At 46.2% G+C, this 19,517-nt stretch overlaps 1 protein-coding gene across 1 annotated transcript in view; it reads left to right on the top strand.

The window, feature by feature from the left end:
• Window positions 1–11,045, top strand: part of B4GALNT3 (beta-1,4-N-acetyl-galactosaminyltransferase 3) — a 92,398-nt gene extending 81,353 nt beyond the window's left edge. The window contains exons 9-20 of the mRNA XM_075343621.1: window positions 673–739; window positions 1,101–1,229; window positions 1,533–1,642; window positions 2,427–2,527; window positions 4,326–4,387; window positions 4,712–6,320; window positions 7,027–7,328; window positions 7,448–7,601; window positions 9,526–9,598; window positions 9,744–9,897; window positions 9,994–10,120; window positions 10,399–11,045. Coding sequence (XP_075199736.1) covers window positions 673–739; window positions 1,101–1,229; window positions 1,533–1,642; window positions 2,427–2,527; window positions 4,326–4,387; window positions 4,712–6,320; window positions 7,027–7,328; window positions 7,448–7,601; window positions 9,526–9,598; window positions 9,744–9,897; window positions 9,994–10,120; window positions 10,399–10,519 — 3,009 coding nt within the window. The 3' untranslated portion in view covers window positions 10,520–11,045. The remainder of the gene's footprint in view (window positions 1–672; window positions 740–1,100; window positions 1,230–1,532; window positions 1,643–2,426; window positions 2,528–4,325; window positions 4,388–4,711; window positions 6,321–7,026; window positions 7,329–7,447; window positions 7,602–9,525; window positions 9,599–9,743; window positions 9,898–9,993; window positions 10,121–10,398) is intronic.
• Window positions 11,046–19,517: the final 8,472 nt, after the last annotated feature.

Raw genomic sequence — 19,517 nt, 5'->3', positions numbered from 1 at the left:
ACCTGGGCATCTCCTGTATATAATTATATATGTACAGCTGGTATAATCTGGGCATCTCCTGTATATAATTATATATGTACAGCTGGTATAACCTGGGTATCTCCTGTATATAATTATATATGTACAGCCGGTATAACCTGGGCATCTCCTGTATATAATTATATATGTACAGCCGGTATAACCTGGGCATCTCCTATATATAATTATATATGTACAGCCGGTATAACCTGGACATCTCCTGTATATAATTATATATGTACAGCCGGTATAACCTGGACATCTCCTGTATATAATTATATATGCACAGCTGGTATAACCTGGGCATCTCCTGTATATAATTATATATGTACAGCCGGTATAACCTGGGCATCTCCTGTATATAATTATATATGCACAGCTGGTATAACCTGGGCATCTCCTGTATATAATTATATATGTACAGCTGGTATAACCTGGGCATCTCCTGTATATAATTATATATGTACAGCTGGTATAACCTGGGCATCTCCTGTATATAATTATATATGTACAGCTGGTATAACCTGGGGATCTATCGTATATAATTATATATGTACAGCTGGTATAACCTGGGCATCTCCTGTATATAATTATATATGTAGTAATGGTTGTAGTCAGTATCCTTATCGCTTACATTCACGTCTTCCCCCACAGTGGCGGCCATCTTCAGTCGGCTCTCAGTTCTCACTCATAGACTCGCAGTTCCTGTCTCTTTTTTCCGGTATGTTCCTAATAGCATATAACTGATATTAGTGATCACGTAGTAAATAGCTTCAAAATTGTTTATTGTCTTAGACCACACCCATATTGACATCTATATTTTTAAACAACACCCATTTTGTATGCCATTGTCTTACACCACATCCACTTTAACATGTTTTCTTAAACCGCACCCACTTCATACATCATTGTCTTAGACCATACCCACATTGACATCTGTCTTCTTAAACCGCACCCACTTTATATGCCATTGTCTTAGCTCACACCCATGTTATAACTGCTGCACCCACTGATTATTTTGCACTCGCTGTGACGGTGCGTCGCCCCCTTGGACATGTTTTTCTTTTTCCTTCCTATAATAGATGACATAAACCTGCCACTGGGAAACACATCACTAATACCAGTAAGTAAAGCAAGCCATTACAAGGAGCAGCTGGAGCAGCACCCGGCGGACATGCTCAAGGAAGATCCCAGAGACAACGCGTATAAAGGTGACCCCCAGTCTGTCCAGTATTGGCTTGTAACAAAATAAAGGCGTCCTCCATTTTACTATAAATAAAGCTTTTCCTGTTGAAAGGCCCTCCATCAAAACTGTGTGACTTTACTTGTTGCCCATAGCAACCAATCAAAGATCAGCTTTCATTCTTTATACTGCGCTGGGAAAATGAAAGCTGAGCTCCGATTGGTCACTATGGGCAACCAAGACAGATTTATAAATGAGGCCTACAGATTTTAGGATCGTTCTCACAGCAGAATGGCTGTTATAATCCTGACATATTCTCTATTGTTTTCAGTCCATCTTCTGCCCATGAATCGGGTGCACAGCGTCCTCTCCAGCTGCCCGTATAAGCCCAGCTACCTGGTGGAGGGATACCCGCTGCAGCGATACCAGGGACTGCAGTTTGTAAGTGTGAAAGATGGAAGGAAACGCAAATGCAGCTGGTGAAATGTCTGTTGTTTTCTGTTATCAGCCAGTTCAGGCTGCCTGTAGCCTAAAGGCAGCCTGAAATGGCTGATAACAGCAAGCAGACAACTGCGTTCACTTCTTATAGATGCAGCCTGAAATGGCTGATAACAGCGAGCAGACAACTGCATTTGCGCAGCCTGAACTGACTGACGACAGGGAGCCTTTAGGAGAAGCAACTGCAGTCTTCTGCTCCCTGTTATCAGCCATTCCAGGTCTCCATACAGAGGCTGTGTGTAGGACAGGGGAGTACATATTTAGTCCTCTATATAGAAGAGTGGAATCGATTCATAAATAGTTTTTTCGTTATATATTTCCCCCCAAATTTCGTATTTTAGCATCTAAACATTTTTTGGGATTCAATTTTGCACAAATGCAGCAAAATGTCGGCCATTTGTATTCTTCAGATTGCTTGAGGCCTAGTCAGTGCCGCTAAAACCGGAGGGAGTGAGCGGAGGATCGGTCAGCGAGCTGCGGGGCCAGTAGAGCAAATGAGCAAAAACTTTTTTTTTTTTTTAATCCTCTTTTCCCCCTTTTTGATACGAATTCTATTGTTCCCCAATATGAATTTTGGGGGATTCGCTCATCTCGGCCATTTTGGGCTGTTTTTATAGAACAACCTCGGAGGCATCCGTCACATGAATATGTATTGGGGACCAGCATTGTATAGAGGGGTACACGGCATCTATTAGCGCCACCTTCTGACATATTCTACCTGTCCCAGGTTCGCCTCACGTACGTGTATCCTAACGATTACACACGGCTCAGTCACATGGAGAAGGACAACGAGTGCATGTACCAGGAGAACCTGCCGTACAGACACAGGTACCCGCCGCCCCGGCACCAGCTCAGCGCAGCGGGCACAGCGCAGGGGGGAGGAGGGAGTGGGCATGCGGGTACTGCCATGTGGCACAGCATGGAGAGCGGCCAGAGCCACCGTCACCCCGGGGGCTGCAATTTATTGCATTATGATTGGGACTAAGGTAAAAAAAAAAAAAGGTAAATAAACAACAACAACAAATAATAAAAAGTTAAAACAAACTATAAAAATAATATTTTTATTTTAAATTTATGACAAATTTCAGCAAAAAGCAGAAACTTTTAGAGGACGAAAAGTCAGAATATAATATTAGTCATTGTTTAAAATACAGGATATGAGTTTGTGGGGGGAGGGTTCAGTACTGGACTGGTAGAAGAAGGGAGGGCAAGCCGTCCATGGTTGGGGGCAGGGCCGGCTCCAGGTTTTTGTGGGCCCCGGGGGAAAAAGTCTCAGTGGTCCCCATCCACACATAAACACGCACATACAGATACATACACATACAGGCATACATAAAGAGAAATTCAGAAAAACACATATAAACAGACATAAATCTATACACAGTCATATACACAGACACACATCATACACACAGACACATTAGAGGTATTATTAATATGGGGAAGCTGGCAGCAGCCTCACTCACCTCCCCGCTTGTCTCCCGTCCAGCTACTCCAGGGCATGTGGCTGTGCTGCACCGATTGGTGGCCAACACTAACAGACACGGCCGAACACAGACACTGCTGTATATACAGTACATCACAGGAGAGGCTGGGGACATAGACATTACTGAGGAGGGGGCATACAGGAATGCGGGGGCATACAGCTCCAGAGGGAATGGGATACAGCTCTGGGGGGTATAGAGCACTGGGGTGGATGAGACATAGAGCTCTGGGGGGGTTATACAGCACTGGAATGGAAGGGACATAGACCTCTGGGGGGTAAACAGCACTGGGGTGTAGGGGGCATACAGCTCTGGGGGGTATAGAAGTATGCAGCCCCCACATTCCTAAAATAATGCTCCACATAATTTAATGCAGCCTCATATTACTCCATATAATGTACCCGCATATTCCTCCATAGTGTTATGCAGCTTACATAGTCCTCCATATAGAATAATGCACAATATTCATCCATATAGAATAATGCACCATATATTCATCCATATAAAATAATGCACCAAATATTCATCCATATAAAATAATGCACCAAATATTCATCCATATAAAATAATGCACCAAATATTCATCCATATAATATAATGCACCCCATGTAGCAGCACCATGCAGCAGCCCCCATGTAGCAGCACCATGCACCCCCATGTAGAAGCACTATGCAGCCTCATAGTCGTCTGGCCACTATGATCAATACATACTCACTTCCTCCTCGTTCCCCCGCTGCTCCGGTCAGCTCAGCGCATCCACTGTTCTGTGATGCCGATACCATTGAAAGTGCAATCCTCAGCGGGGGGGAGGGGTGGCCCGCGGGAGGTGAGGGAGGCTGTTACAGCGCTGGAATTGGCCCAGCCGTCTGCGAGAGGGCCCCCTCAGCGGTCCAGGGCCCCGGCACTTGCCCAGGTGTGACGGGTGCTGACGCAGGCCCTGGTTGGGGGGTGCACAATACGTGCTGGTGACCCATCCTATGGTACTCTGCTTGGGGACAATTTTTCGTAGTCGGCCAATACCAATTGCCCATATTATTGTTTCCTAGCCTCACCGCCCACCCATTCTGGCATTAGAAGGGGCACACGCACCAAAAGCAGCGACATTGATGGATGTTATATTGACTCTTCTGTTTTATCCACAGACTGAAGTATAATAAATACATGAAGGTGGACGAGTCGCAGTTGGGACTTGCTGATCACCCGGGTATTACTCTCTGCTGCTTTTATATGTTGTAGCTGTAGAATCAGATCTTAGATACTTTTTAGGGTGTATCTAACGTTGCGTGAGTTTGTTCTTTTTTGGGGTCAGTAATATAGCTAACATGATTGGTCATTCAGAGAGATGGAGGTCCCAAAAATGTCACTTCTTTCCTAAACCCTATGATTTTTTCCTTCTCCCTTTGGCCTCTGTGAAGAGTTACCCCCCACATTCACCGAGACCTCCCTAGTTCATTATTTTAATCATGAAGGGTCACTGATAATCGCGTCTTTATATGTTTGTTTTCTCACTTTTCTGCTCACGTAACAGGTTGGCCCGTGGACTACGACCCTTCTGATTTCCAGTATGAGGACAACGAGGATGAATTCATTGATAGGGAAGAACAGGAAGAGCCAAGAGAAGACGATGTGATAAGGCAGAGGAAACTTTTTCTTGTGGCAGATGATAACATACCGCCTAATCACCAGAGACGAGGACAACCCGAAGAAAACATGAGAAGCTTGGATGGAGAAAGTCTCAAAAATCCAGATTCCAAAAGATCAGATGAGCACCTAAACCAACTCCCTAAAATAGAGGTAGACAGCTGGAATAACCCTGTCACAGCTCGTTCTAGACATCGAAAGAGGAAGCGTACCCACTTACCCAATGCAGGCAAGGAGTTCCCATCCCAAGGTCCTGCTGAGGTGGAGATAAACGGGTCAAGTGTCCCAAGGAATAAGGAAAAGCAAATACAAAGAAAAAACTCAAAGGTGCAACGTGAAGGTAGACGGAGGAATGCGGCAAAACATGAGATGAATCAAAAGGAGACGCTGGGTCGAGATCCAAAGAGGAGCAAGATGGAGGAGCCACAACCTGCAGCAAGGTTAAAACATAGGCCCAAAGTCAGGCAAGGGCTTGATGTTGATGGAAGGAGGATCCAAGACGAAATGCAAGAACCCAGTTGGGTTGAGGAAAATAGACCCAGGTTGAAGATATATGAAGTTGGACAACCAGAGGATGACAAGATTCAGGATTCTCAAAATAACCATAGACAATTCAGGAATTTAGGAGACAATGATAGAAGGGAGGAACAAAATATTGTGGGTGATAATTCAATGCTAGAAAAAAATACTAGGATGGAACAAAATCCCAGACTTGATCTGTTTATTGTGTATCTAGATGACAATACCACCCATACTATGGGAAGACCACAATTTGGTAACGACATCAGGCAGGAGCCTCAAGAATTTGCATTGACCACAGCAGGTCTTCAGAAAACTGAGGAGAAGGATGGAGGACATAAAGATCACAATGAGGGAAAACATCAAAGTCAGAAGATGGGGATAGAAGACAATGTGGAGAAAAACCAAGACCTGGAAACAGTTCAGAAAGAAAGACAGAGGATGGAGGAAAGAGAAGAAAATCCACCAATCACTGACTCTAATCAGGATGGTAAACCAAGCCTTGAGCACATAGAAAGGAGAAACCACATAACACCAGCTGAGAACAATGTTGTAAATGGAATTGGTGTGAGGAACCATGATGTAGAACTCGGCCAAGAAGAAGCTCAACGTCAACACAAAATGATAGATGAGAGGCGAGATGCTGGGATAGGAGACAAACAAATACCACAACATGCCAACTCTGACAGGTATGCCAGGGAAGATCCAGATAATAAGGCTGGAGATGACCTGGTGGAGGAGGAGGATCCTGAGGAGGAAGAAGATGAGGAAGACGAGGAACTGGAATATCCTTTTATTTTTGAGGAACCTGTTTTCTGGAATCGGACTTTCCACGTGAGTCAGACAGATTTCCAGATTCTGAGGTCAGACTACATCGATCTACAGTGTAATACCTCTGGAAATCTGCAGCTGAAAGAAAGTGAAGCCTTGCTTATCGTTGGAACTTTCATGAAGAAGCTCAACCAGTGGCATCGAGGGTGAGGAAATGGGGCAAGTAACCAGAGGTCATCCTGAAGTAGATGCGGGAATCTGGGCAACAAGCAAGTAGATAGATAAGGTGTGGACATAGAGAGTTACGATGTAAGAGAAGAGGTCACCAGGTTCTAAGGCAACAATGAGAATATTAACTGGCAAAGCAATCTAGAAAACTAGACCAAGGGCGCCAAACCATGACCAGAATGTAGATTTAGACCATGAAAAGCCATCAAAATATCTAGAACATGAGAACTAAGATTATGGCCATGAGAACTAATCTACATATCTAGAACAAGCCAATGATAATCAATCTATATAGAGCATAAGAACTAAGTCCATCAGAGGCAAGCTATATATCTAAGGCATTATCGAAAGCATGAGAAACCATACACATCTAGAACATGAGAAACCATTCACATATCTAGAACATGAGAAACCATTCACATATCTAGAACATGAGAAACCATTCACATATCTAGAACATGATAAACCATACACATATCTAGAGCAAGAGAAACTATCTGAGTATGTAGAGCGTGAGAGCTAAGACCATAAGGGTTGATCTATATATCTAGAGCATGAGGGCCTAGTTCATGGGCATGAAAACTTATACTGTACTGTATATGTATATATAACGATGATGATTACAATACTCATGCAGAAAAATCCAGATATCTAGAATTGATCAATATGTTTTTTTGGAGGCAGGATGTACACCCTCCAGAGGATCGTTAATATCGAGAAACGCCTGGACTACTCACGTGGAAGCCGATATTTCCTAGACTTGGAGTTAAGAGACAGATTCAAGAATCTTGTGAGATTTGCTCATTATGTCTTCGCCCCCGGCTGGACCGGACTGACCCAGGAAGTGCGGGACCAGGAGAGGAGTATGAGGAGTAAGATGTGGGGGGCACACCGGAGACTGATGGGGAACGAGAGGACAATCGATCTGTGCTGGCCCAGCGGCCTGGTCTGGTACCCACAGGCTATGGTCTATTTTATAGTGCCTGGTAAGTGGTGCGAGGCACCAGAGAAGTGAGGCACAGATGGTGATTTAGGGGTAAATAGTCATTGACTGGGAGCAGCATATATTTATGGCAATGTCTGCAGAGTTTTCTATTCTTTCTAGTGAAAAATCAAGCTCGCTGGGTGCAGAAGTTTATCAAAGACATGGAGTCATTACACAAGACCACAGCGGACCCCAATTTCTGTGTCATCATTGTGGACTTTAACAGCACTGACCTGGATGTACGGAAAACCCTGAAACAATCAAATTTACCCAGGTAAGATCCATAGCTGTAGTGGCTCCAAAGGACTTATCATTTATCTCTGTATACAGGGAGCTCCCCCTAGTGGTGGCTCCAAAGGACTTATCATGTATCTCTGTATACAGGGAGCTCCCCCTAGTGGTAGCTCCAAAGGACTTATCATGTATCTCTGTATACAGGGAGCTCCCCCTAGTGGTGGCTCCAAAGGACTTATCATGTATCTCTGTATACAGGGAGCGCCCCCTAGTGGTGGCTCCAAAGGACTTATCATGTATCTCTGTATACAGGGAGCTCCCCCTAGTGGTGGCTGCAGACAGATTCTTATCATGTATCTCTGTATACAGGGAGCTCCCCCTAGTGGTGACTGCAGACAGGATCTTATCATGTATCTCTGTATACAGGGAGCTCCCCTTAGTGGTGGCTGCAGACAGGATCTTATCATGTATCTCTGTATACAGGGAGCTCCCCCTAGTGGTGACTGCAGACAGGATCTTATCATGTGTCTCTGTATACAGGGAGCTCCTCCTAGTGGTGACTGCAGACAGGATCTTATCATGTATCTCTGTACACAGGGAGCTCCCCCTAGTGGTGGCTGCAGACAGGATCTTATCATGTATCTCTGTATACAGGGAGCTCCCCCTAGTGGTGACTACAGACAGGATCTTATCATGTATCTCTGTATACAGGGAGCTCTCCCTAGTGGTGACTACAGACAGGATCTTATCATGTATCTCTGTATACAGGGAGCTCCCCCTAGTGGTGACTGCAGACAGGATCTTATCATGTATCTCTGTATACAAAGAGCTCCTCCTAGTGGTGACTGCAGACAGAATCGTATCATGTATCTCTGTATACAGGGAGCTCCCCCTAGTGGTGGCTGCAGACAGGGTCTTATCATGTATCTCTGTATACAGGGAGCTCCCCCTAGTGGTGTCTGCAGACAGGATCTTATGTATCTCTGTATACAGGGAGCTCCCTCTAGTGGTGACTGTAGACAGGATCTTATCATGTATCTCTGTATACAGGGAGCTCCCCCTAGTGGTGGCTGCAGACAGGATCTTATCATGTATCTGTATACAAGGAACTCACCCTAGTGAAGGCTGTAGACAGGATCTTATCATGTATCTCTGTATACAGGGAGCTCCCCCTAGTGGTGACTGCAGACATAATCTTATCATGTATCTCTGTATACAGGGAGCTCCCCCTAGTGGTGGCTGCAGACATGATCTTATCATGTATCTCTGTATACAGGGAGCTCCCCCTAGTGGTGGCTGCAGACAGGATCTCATCATGTATCTCTATATACAGGGAGCTCCCTCTAGTGGTGGCTGCAGACAGGATCTTATCATGTATCTCTGTATACAGGGAGCTCCCCCTAGTGGTGGCTGCAGACAGGATCTTATCATGTATCTCTGTATACAGGGAGCTCCCCCTAGTGGTGGCTGCAGACAGAATATTATCATGTATCTCTGTATACAGGGAGCTCCCCCTAGTGGTGGCTGCAGACAGGATCTTATCATGTATCTCTGTTATACAGGGAGCTCCCCCTAGTGGTGGCTGCAGACAGGATCTTATCATGTATCTCTGTATACAGGGAGCTCCCCCTAGTGGTGGCTGCAGACAGGATCTTATCATGTATCTCTGTATACAGGGAGCTCCCCCTAGTGGTGGCTGCAGACAGGATCTTATCATGTATCTCTGTATACAGGGAGCTCCCCCTAGTGGTGGCTGCAGACAGGATCTTATCATGTATCTCTGTATACAGGGAGCTCCCCCTAGTGGTGGCTGCAGACAGGATCTTATCATGTATCCCTGTATATAGGTTGCTCCCCCTAGTGGTGGCTCCAGAGAAACAAAATTGTTTGATGCAGCTCTGTGAAAGGGTGGCTTGCTAATCAGAAAGGATGGACACTTTGATAAATTCTTTTCCTATCTCCAGATACCAGTTTGTACAACTTGAAGGAAACTTTGAGCGATCGGCAGGGTTACAGGCTGGAATAAACCTGGTGAAGGTCAGTCTGATGTGATCTTGGTTCATGGTCTATAGTGTAAATTAAAGGGACGGTCGAGGCTCTGGGAAATATGAATGTAGACTGTTTTGATAATTTTGGAGGAAATTTTGCCTCCATATTCTTAACCCTGTACTTTCCCCACCAGAACCCTCATAGTATCCTTTTCCTTTGCGACCTCCACATGCAATTTCCTCCGTCCATCATTGATTCTGTGAGAACGCACACGGTGGAGAGTAAGACGGTGTACGCCCCGATGGTGATGAGGCTGAACTGCGGAGCTTCTCCTCAGTGGCCTGATGGTGAGCTCTCGCCTTCATTATTATTAAGTTATATCAGTACACCCCACGCTCCAGTCCTCTGGTTGGGGATATTGATCAGGGGATGATGTTCTGCAGGATACTGGGAAGTGAATGGGTTCGGACTGCTGGGAATTTATAAGTCAGACCTAGATCATATCGGAGGGATGAATACTGAAGAATTTCGTGACCGATGGGGAGGAGAAGACTGGGAGCTGCTGGACAGGTGGGTTGTTTAGAGACTAATAGGCAGGGGTGTGGCTAAGGGGGGTGTATACTAAAGAAGGGACCGCCCCCGAGGAGCATCAAAATATGGGAAATGCACCAGCATCTATTTACTGGTTCCCCACCTAAAGAACACGAGGTTATTCTACAGATTTGTAAATATTTTACTCTAATTTGTTGAATTTTTTTCCTAATTGGCAAGATTATTATTATTAATAATAAAAGGAGACAATAAATTAATCAATCTCACGGTTTATGAAACTATTGCTTTCCCATTAGGATCCTTTATGCCGGGCTGGAGGTGGAGCGGGTGGCGGTCAGGAACTTTTACCACCATTTCCACTCCAAGCGCGGCATGTGGAATCGCCGGACAACACCAAAGACACAAGAGAACGTCTGATCAAGGCTACAAATGGCCGGAGCAAGTAAAGGAGATGCCCGAGATACCCCAGTACCATCCTCCGAGCAGCATGGTGGAGCCCACGAACACTGGTGACGTGGACACGTAGGGGACACAAGTCGGATACACCTTGTGGTGTGAGAATCTTTGTATATCTGGTCTAGAGCCAATCGCCAGGGCTGATCAGTACATAGGAGATCGGGGCGAAATGTTTAGTGCCTTATGGGGATACAAACTGTTGTGGGGACTTTACACTGCCCCTAGAATAGCGCACCCTACTGTAGCATACTGGGACTGCAGGAACTTCTGTGTCCATTATTTATTCTATTTGTCATAGAAGATATTGTGTAGAAGCCGCGGCTGCACACAGCACCATCCCGCCCCCTACTGGTCACATAAAGGAGTTGTACGAATAGGGCTGGAGTGTAATACCAAAGCTGACCATTAGACAATAGTGGCGCCATTTCTGGAAGAAAAACTCGATTTTGTGAACCAAAGTTGCCTGTGGTGCATTAAACTGTAGATAAAATTGATGTAATTATTTTTTTAATAAAATTGTTTTTTATTATTTACATTTTTAGTAATATAAAATTGCTTTCATTTAAGATTTTCCATATATTTTTTCCTTTTAGATGTAGTCACACGAGGTATGGGATAATATCAAACGAATGGCGAAAAGGGATGGGAGGGAAGAAGGGAACCCTGTGTCTAGGGAGGGGGAAATGGTGACCCCTGATAAAACCTTCCGCTGGCCCCCTGACTCCCCTGACAGCCCTAGATAGGTTCCAGACCTATGTACCAAGCAGGAAACCTGGCCCTGGCTGACCCTGAACTAGACTAGGCCCTAGGTAATAAATGGCGTGATGAGCGCTTGTCAACCCCACTAAGTCCTAAAGAACGCACAGGGAAAACTAACAGGGCAAAGTAATCAACTTATCTCCAAGATGAATTAGGAAGAGGAACTGCAACACACAACAACATTTCTCCAGATGATTACAAGCCAACCGCTTCTGCTTCCAGGTCCAATCATTAACTTCCAGCGGTATTCACTAAACTGCTCGTCACTCGACAGTTTTCGGCTTTTTTCGGCCGTGTTTGCGGTGATGTCAGGGTTCACCTGACTATGAGGACTCAATTGAACTTTAACTGTCAGTGTCAGCCTGTAGAGACTCTTGTCTGTACAGAGTGATGAAACAGAGCTGACATTGCTGTCCCTGTTGACTACGTTGGACTTAGGATTTTTTTATAATAAAGATGGAGAAATTCATGGTGGCCCTGTCTAATTTGCCGTGACACCATGAATTTCGGGCTTAGTATCAGCTGAGAATACAAAGTTGGTATTAACCCCTTTATTACCCAGCGTGCCACCACCATCAGGGATGCTGGACGAGCCGGGTCAAACACCTGGAAATGGCGCTAAGAAACAATGCGCCATTTCCAGGCGCGGCTAGGGGTTGCGGTTTTTAGCATGTGGGGCCCAGAATGCTTGGGCCTTACCACGCTGAGAAGTCCGGTCCCCAGCTGCCTGGTTTTACCTGACTGGTGATCAAAATATGGCGGGTGCCCATGTATTTTTTTTTAATTATTTTTTTAAATAATTAAAAAAAAAAAAAAAAATTAATGGGCTTCCCTGTATTTTGATTACCAGCCAAGATAAAGCCAGGCAGATGGGGGCGGCAGCCTGTAGCCATCCACTATCTGTGCTGAGAATATAAAATACCGTGGAGCGCTATGTCATTTTTTTAAATTATTTATTTTTACACTACTATATATTGTATATACGGTACACATATATATATATTATATACACATATACTGTATATAACTACAATATATATATATATATATATATATATATATATATATATTATATATATATACATACATACACACGCACACCGTATTTTTTATAAGACGGAGTTTTCCTCCAAAAAAAATTGGGAGGAAAATGAAGAGTGCGTCTTAAAATTCGAATGTAGCTTACCAGGTGGTGATTGAGAGGAGTCACAAGAGGCGGCGGCTGGAGCAGCTGTGGTCGGTGGTGGCCGGCGCAGCTACTGTGGTCGGCGGCAGCGGTGGCGGCCGGCGAGGTTCACGCCATTCTGACGACGTCAGTAGTACGGACTTCAAATAATGTCGCCCAGAGTCCGCGCGTGTGCAGATGGAGCTCTTGTCTTAAGAACTTCATCTGCGCATGCACTGCCTCCGGGCGCCATTTGTTTGAAGCACATCTTCAGAATAACCCTTGCCTCGCCGTCCCCCTCACAGAACAGAGCCAGCACGGGGCAGAGCCTAAAGAAAGCAGAACCAGCACAGGGCAAGGCATAACCAGCATGGGGCAGAGTCAGCATGGGGCACAGCAGAGCCAGCACGGAGTAGAGCAGAGCCAGCACAGAGCAGCACAGAGCAGAGCCAGCACAGAGCAGAGCAAGCACAGAGCAGCACAGAGCAGAGCCAGCACGGGGCAGAGCAGAGCCAGCACAGAGCAGAGCCAGCACAGAGCAGCACAGAGCAGAGCCAGCACGGGGCAGAGCAGAGCCAGCACAGAGCAGAGCAGAGCCAGCACAGAGCAGAGCAGAGCAGTGCAGAGCCAGCACAGAGCAGAGCCAGCAGAGAGCAGAGCAGAGCCAGCACAGAGCAGCACAGAGCAGAGCCAGCACAGAGCAGAGCCAGCACAGAGCAGAGCCAGCACAGCGGTAAGACACCGCTGGATTATAAAACAGGCCCCATATATTTTTTTTCTTTCCCTTTATTTTCCTCTGAATTTGAGGTGCGTCTTATAATCTGGGGCATCTTATAAAACAAAACAATATGGTAGGTGGAGATACAGAACAGGTTTTTTGGGGAGGCTTATTCAAATTTGGGGACACCAAAATAACAGTAATATGACGTAAAGTCTGACCATGGCTGTGTGCGGCTGTTATAGGTCTCTAGTCAGCCAAAGGTAGGGCAAAGTCCTGTGCGATCCACGCCTGGTTCATTTTAAGGAAAGTCAGTGTTCCCTCGTCGGCTGTGGACGCATGTTTGGATAGAACACTTGCCGGAGGGCAGGCCAGCACCTCCAGGGCATAAAGGGCAAGCTCGGGCCAGGTGTCCAATTTTGAGACCCAGAAGTTAAAAGGGTCAGATCCTTCAGATTGCACCTCCAGATGCGTGGACATGTAGTCTTGCACCATGTTCTGGAAGCGTTGCCCTCTGCTGATACATGTTGGTGCCTGATATTTTGGTGTGTTCATGAACTTTTGCCAAAGTTCGGTCAGGCCGGCCCTTCCTGTAGACATGGTGCGGGTTCCCAAGCTGCTTTGGTGGCTTGCTGCTCCTCCTCGTTCTTCCACTGGTTCCTCAGTGTCAGGTGGAAACGCTGTACTTAGTGCCTGCACCAATGCAGCCTTGTATTCCTGCATCTTGCTGTCCCGATCCACGGATGGAATTAATGATGCCATGTTGTCCTTGTAGCGGGGATCCAGCAGGGTGGCCAGCCAGTAATCATCATTGCTTATAATCCCGGCAGCTTGGCGGTCGTTCTTCAGGAACTGCAGCATGAAATCGCTCATGAGTGCCAGGCCGCCCAGAGGAAACAAGCTGTCCTCGGTGGGAGGTGTAATGTCCATGTCTTCTGTACCTCTCCAGCCACGCTTGAGTGATGCCTGTGACCTGTTGAGAGGACCACCCTGTTGGGAACATGGTTCGTATTCGTTCTCCTCAGCATCCTCATCCTTCAAACCTGCACCAACTTCCGGGCCTGATGTTGATGTTAATGTTGTAGGGTCCTCCTGCTCCTCCCTCTCCTGCATCATGGACTCCATAGTTGCTTGCAGCAGGCATAAAGTTGGTATAGTGACGCTGATTGTGGCGTCATCTGCGCTGACCATGTTGGTGGCGATTTCAAAGCAGCGCAGCACAGTACACAAGTCCCGCATGGAGGCCCAGTCATTGGCAGTGAAGTGGAATTTATCCCCAGGGCCATTCTGCCGGTGCATTTGATACTCCACTATGGCCGGCTGCTGCTCGCACAGTCTCTCCACCATACGCAGGGTGGAGGTCAACCTTGTTGGTACGTCATATATCAGAGGGTGAGCGGGAAGGCCGAAGTGACGCTGCAGCTCAGACAGGCGGGCAGCTTCAGTGGGACAACTACGGAAGGAATTACACACTACCTGCACTTTCACCATCAGGATGGACATATCTGGGAAATATTTTAGGAAGACCTCCACCACTGAATTAAGGACATTCGCCAGGCAAGCGATGGGTGTCAAACCAGCTCGACCAAGAGCTTCTATTAGATGTGGCCCGTTATCCCACACCACCTGGCCGGGCTTCAGGTTAACGGGCAACAACCACTCATCCATCTGCTGCTTGATCTCGCTCCACAGCTCCTGCGCGGGCTGGGATCTGCGCCCCAGGCAGATTACTTTAAGAACAGCCTGCTGTCGTCTGCCCCGGGCTGCGCTGAAGTTGCTGGTGCAGGTGACACTGTGACTGGATGAGGACGCGGAGGAGGAGACAACTCGGCCCGACAAACGTCCAGCAATCCTAGGTGGTGGTAGAACAGTGGCTACGCCTTCTTCCACCTGTGGGCCAGCAGCCACGAGATTTACCCAGTGGGCAGTTAGTGAGAGGTAACGTTCCTGCCAGTGCCCCCTGGTCCACATATTGGTGGTAATGTGAACCTTTCCACTGATGGCATTGCCCAGTGCACACTTGATGTGGTCCACAACATGTGTGTGCAAGGCAGGGATGGCTTGCCTGGAAAAATAGTCGTGGCTCGGAACAACGTACTGTGGTGCAGCCGCCACCATCAGATTTTTGAAACAGTCTGTTTCCACGAGCTGGAACGGCAGCATTTGTAAGGCGAGCAATTTTGTAATTCTGTCAGTCAGGACCACGGCTCGTGGGTGGGTCGGGGGGTACTGCCTGTTTCTGTCTGCCACGCTTCCATGTGAGACTGTGGACATGGTTGGTGACAATGGTGTTTGTGGTCGTGCGGTCACATCCTCTGTTTGCGGGGAGACGTGGTGTGGTGCTCTGCTGACCGTGTGCATCGGCCCTTCCATGGACTCATCCTCCAACACAAAACATGATTGGGCTTCAGGACACATAGTCTCTTCTACTTCTGGGCCAGGGCCAGGTGGACGGGAAACAGAACCCCGGGCAGCAGGGGCAGCAGAAAGCATTAGAGTCTGCTGAATGCCTCGTGGCTCGGCCTCAGACAGCTTGGCTGATTTGCGAGGTGGTGATGAAGACAGACACCTATGGCCCGCAGGTGAGAAATCTGCGCTTTCTGCCGTGGACTGGGTGGAAGAAACGGCAGAAGAGTGTCCTGTGCTCACCATCTGTCCAGCAGGACTTGGGTGTCCGGAGTGAGATAGACCGTCCTGTCGCCGGCGCGCTCCTCGGGAAGGGGTTTTGGTTGGTGGCATAACAGGCACTGGCTCAGCATGTCCTCTCCTTGCAGCCGCTACACCAGCGCCTCCAGCTGCTCCACGTCCACGTCCTCTATGTGATGACCTCATGTTTATAACGACTTTGTTCCTCAGGCTGTGCCACAAAGAAAGCCGCAGCTTGTGTGTGATGTCCTCACCGGGGCGGAGCGTACACTGCAATGTGGAGTCTGCTTCCAGGTCAGGGGCATGGCTGGCTTGCTTGGGGGGCATGGCTACGTTACCACCCATCCACTATAATTATAAAATCAATGCAGTGCTGCCCCCAGACCCTCACTTATAGGAGAAAAGCTCCGTGTCCATGTGGACTTTATAAAATAAAGGTTATTCAGTGTGGAAATCCCACACTCCCCCATCACCTGAGGGAAATGACCTCATACCTGGGAGGAGACCATACATTCTAGCATCTTCCTTTGTTCAGGCCCAGAGTGTATGATCTGCCCCCGGGTCAGTGGTGTGAGCAATGGCCGCCCCCTCCTCTACAGCTCTGCCAGAAATCAAGACACCGCTGCAAAATTCTCAGTTTTTCTGATTTTTCTCTTTATATTTTTGAGTAAAATGTAAATTGTTCTTTTATTCTATAAACTACTGACGACGTCTCCGCATTTCCAAGCAATAAATTCTGTATTTATGCTCTGAAAATGAGAAATGGTGAAAATAACAGAACAATGCATTGCTTTCACCTCAAATAATGTAAAGAAAACAAGGTCATCATCATTTAGAAACAACAATACTAATTATTATTATTATTTTTATTATTATTATTTATTATTATAGCGCCATCAATTCCATGGCACTGTACATGTGAAAGGGGTATACATAATAGTGACAAGTACAATATTCATAAACAATACAAGACACAGACAGGTACAGGAGGAGAGAGGTCCCTGCCCGCGAGGGCTCACAGTCTACAAGGGATAGATGAGGATACAGTAGGTGAGGGTAGAGCTGATTACTAATAATGTTTCACCTCCGGAAGATTCAGAAATCAATATTTTGTGGAATAACCATGATTTATAATCCCAGCTTTCATGCGTTGCTTTCCTCCAGTCTTCACACTGCTTTTGGGTGACCTTATGCCCCTCCTGGTGCACAAATGTAAGCAGTTCTCCTTTGTTTGATGGTTTGTGACTATCCATCTTCCTCTTGATTACATTCCAGAGGTTTTAAATGGGGTTCAGGTCTGGAGATTGGGCTGGCCATGACAGGGTTTTGATGTGGTGGCCCTTCATCCATACATTGATTGACCTAGCTGTGTGGCATGGCGCATTGTCCTGCTGGAAAAAAACAGTCCTCAGAGTTGGGGAACATTGCCTGAGCAGAAGGAAGCAACTGTTTTTTCAGGATAACTTTGTATATGGCTTGATTCATACGTCCTTCACAAAGATGTTTTTTTAATTTTCTTTACCTTATTTTCAGCTTTGCCCAACATCTGGTCATCTAATGCACCAACTGTGAAATTTTGTGGAGGATCGGTGATGATATGGGGATGCTTCAGCAAGGCTGGAATTGGGCAGGTTAATCTTTGCGAAGGACGTATGAATCAATCCGCATACAAGGTTATCCTGAAAAAACAGTTGCTTCCTTCTGCTCAGGCAATGTTCACCAACTCTGAGGACTGTTTTTTCCAGTAGGACAATGCGCCTTGCCACACAGCTAGGTCAATCAATGTGTGGATGACGGACCACCACATCAAAACCCTGTCATGGCCAGCCCAATCTCCAGACCTGAACCCCATTGAAAACCTCTGGAATAAAGAAGAAGATGGATAGTCATAAAAAAAGAAGAGCTGCTTACATTTTTGTGCCAGGATTGGCATAAGGTCACCCAAAAGCAATGTGGCAGACTGGTGGAAAGCGGCCAAGACCATGAAAGCTGGGATTAATAATCATGGTTATTCCACAAAATATTGATTTCTGAATCTTCCTGAGGTAAAACATTATTAGTATTGTGTGTAAATGATTATGGACTTGTTTTCTTTGCATTATTTGAGGGCTGAAAGCAATGCATTGTTCTGTTATTCTGACCATTTCTCATTTACAAAATGTATTGTTTGGAAATTCGGAGACGTCAGTAGTTTATAGAATAAAAGAACAATTTACATGTTACTCAAAAATATAAAGAGAAAAATCAGAAAAACTGAAAATTTTGCAGTGGTCTCTTAATTTTTGCCAGAGCTGTATAAGCTTTATGGTTGTGTGCAGTTCCTGCCACATACGAATGTATGGGCTGCTTTCAGGTTACTCCAACAGGCAATCACAGACGCCCATTCTCTGTGCCGGGTCTATGATTGCCTGACATCACAGTACTGTAAAAATAAATAAATCATTAAAAAAAATGACATAGCGCTCCGCAGTATTTTGATGCTCAGCGCAGATAAAGTAGATGGCTATGGGCGGCCACCCCACTGCCTGGCTTTACCTTGGCTGGCAATCTAAATTTAGAAAAGCCCAATATTGTTTTTAATTATTTAAATAAACATTTTAAAAAAAAAAATTTGTGTGGGCTCCCGCCATATTTTGAAGGCCAGCCAGGTAAAACCAGGCATCGGGGGGCTGGAATTCCCAGTGGAGGGTGGCCCAAGCTGTCAGGGCCTCCTGTGCTGAGATTTTCAGTCCCCAGCTTCCCCAGAAAATGGCGCATTCGAAGTAGCGCTATTTTCTGGCGCTTTACCCGGCTCGTCCAGCGGCCCTTATAGTGGTGGCACGCTGGGTTAATGGGGTTAGGGCTAGCTTTGTATTATCAGCTGGCAAGCACGAAATTTATGGTGAAATGCCAAAGTAGACATGGCCACCATGAATTTCTAGTAAACAGTAAAAAAAAAAAAAAATGTTTATTAGAAATAAAAGAAAAAAAACATTTAGAGGCTCCATCTTTATTAGAAAAAAATGCTTAGTCTGATGTAGTCCACAGGGAGAGCAATGTCAGCTCTGCTTCATCGCTCAGTACAGACAAGCTTCTCTACAGAGTGAGAAGCAGGGAGAGCAATGTCAGCTCTGCTTCATCGCTTTGTACAGACAAGCGTCTCTACAGAGTGAGAAACAGGGAGAGCAATGTCAGCTCTGCTTCATCACTCTGTACAGACAAGCATTTATACAGAGCGAGAAGCAGGGAGAGCAATGTCAGCTCTGCTTCATCACTCTGTACAGACAAGAGTCTATACCGAGCAAGAAGCAGGCTAACAATGATAGTCAAGGTTCAATCAAGTCCATGGCTAAGCCATGGACTCGGGTGAACCCTGATGTCACTGCAAATACAGCCAGAAAAAGCTGAAGACTGCTGAGTGACGAGAAGTGCAGTGAATACCGCCGGAAGTTAATGATCGGATCCGGAAGCAGAAGCGGCCGTGAGATAGCGGGTCTGCAGGATGCGTTGCTGGACTGGTAAGTATAATCATAATGATGTGCTTTTTTTACAGCCCCCAGACCCGAACTGTAACACGGATTTCCCAGGAAAACCCGTGTTCTGGACTTTGTGCACCAACACTATGTGGTGGTCGGTACGGGTCCAGAGCTTTACAGTTCGGGTTTGCCCATGACTAACAACAACTTTTCTCC

The sequence above is a fragment of the Anomaloglossus baeobatrachus genome, chromosome 4 (assembly GCF_048569485.1).
Source record: "Anomaloglossus baeobatrachus isolate aAnoBae1 chromosome 4, aAnoBae1.hap1, whole genome shotgun sequence".
NCBI classification, from domain to species: Eukaryota; Metazoa; Chordata; class Amphibia; order Anura; family Aromobatidae; genus Anomaloglossus; species Anomaloglossus baeobatrachus.
The sequence above is the reverse complement of the archived record's forward strand: the minus strand, read 5'-3'. Positions and strand labels throughout refer to the sequence as shown.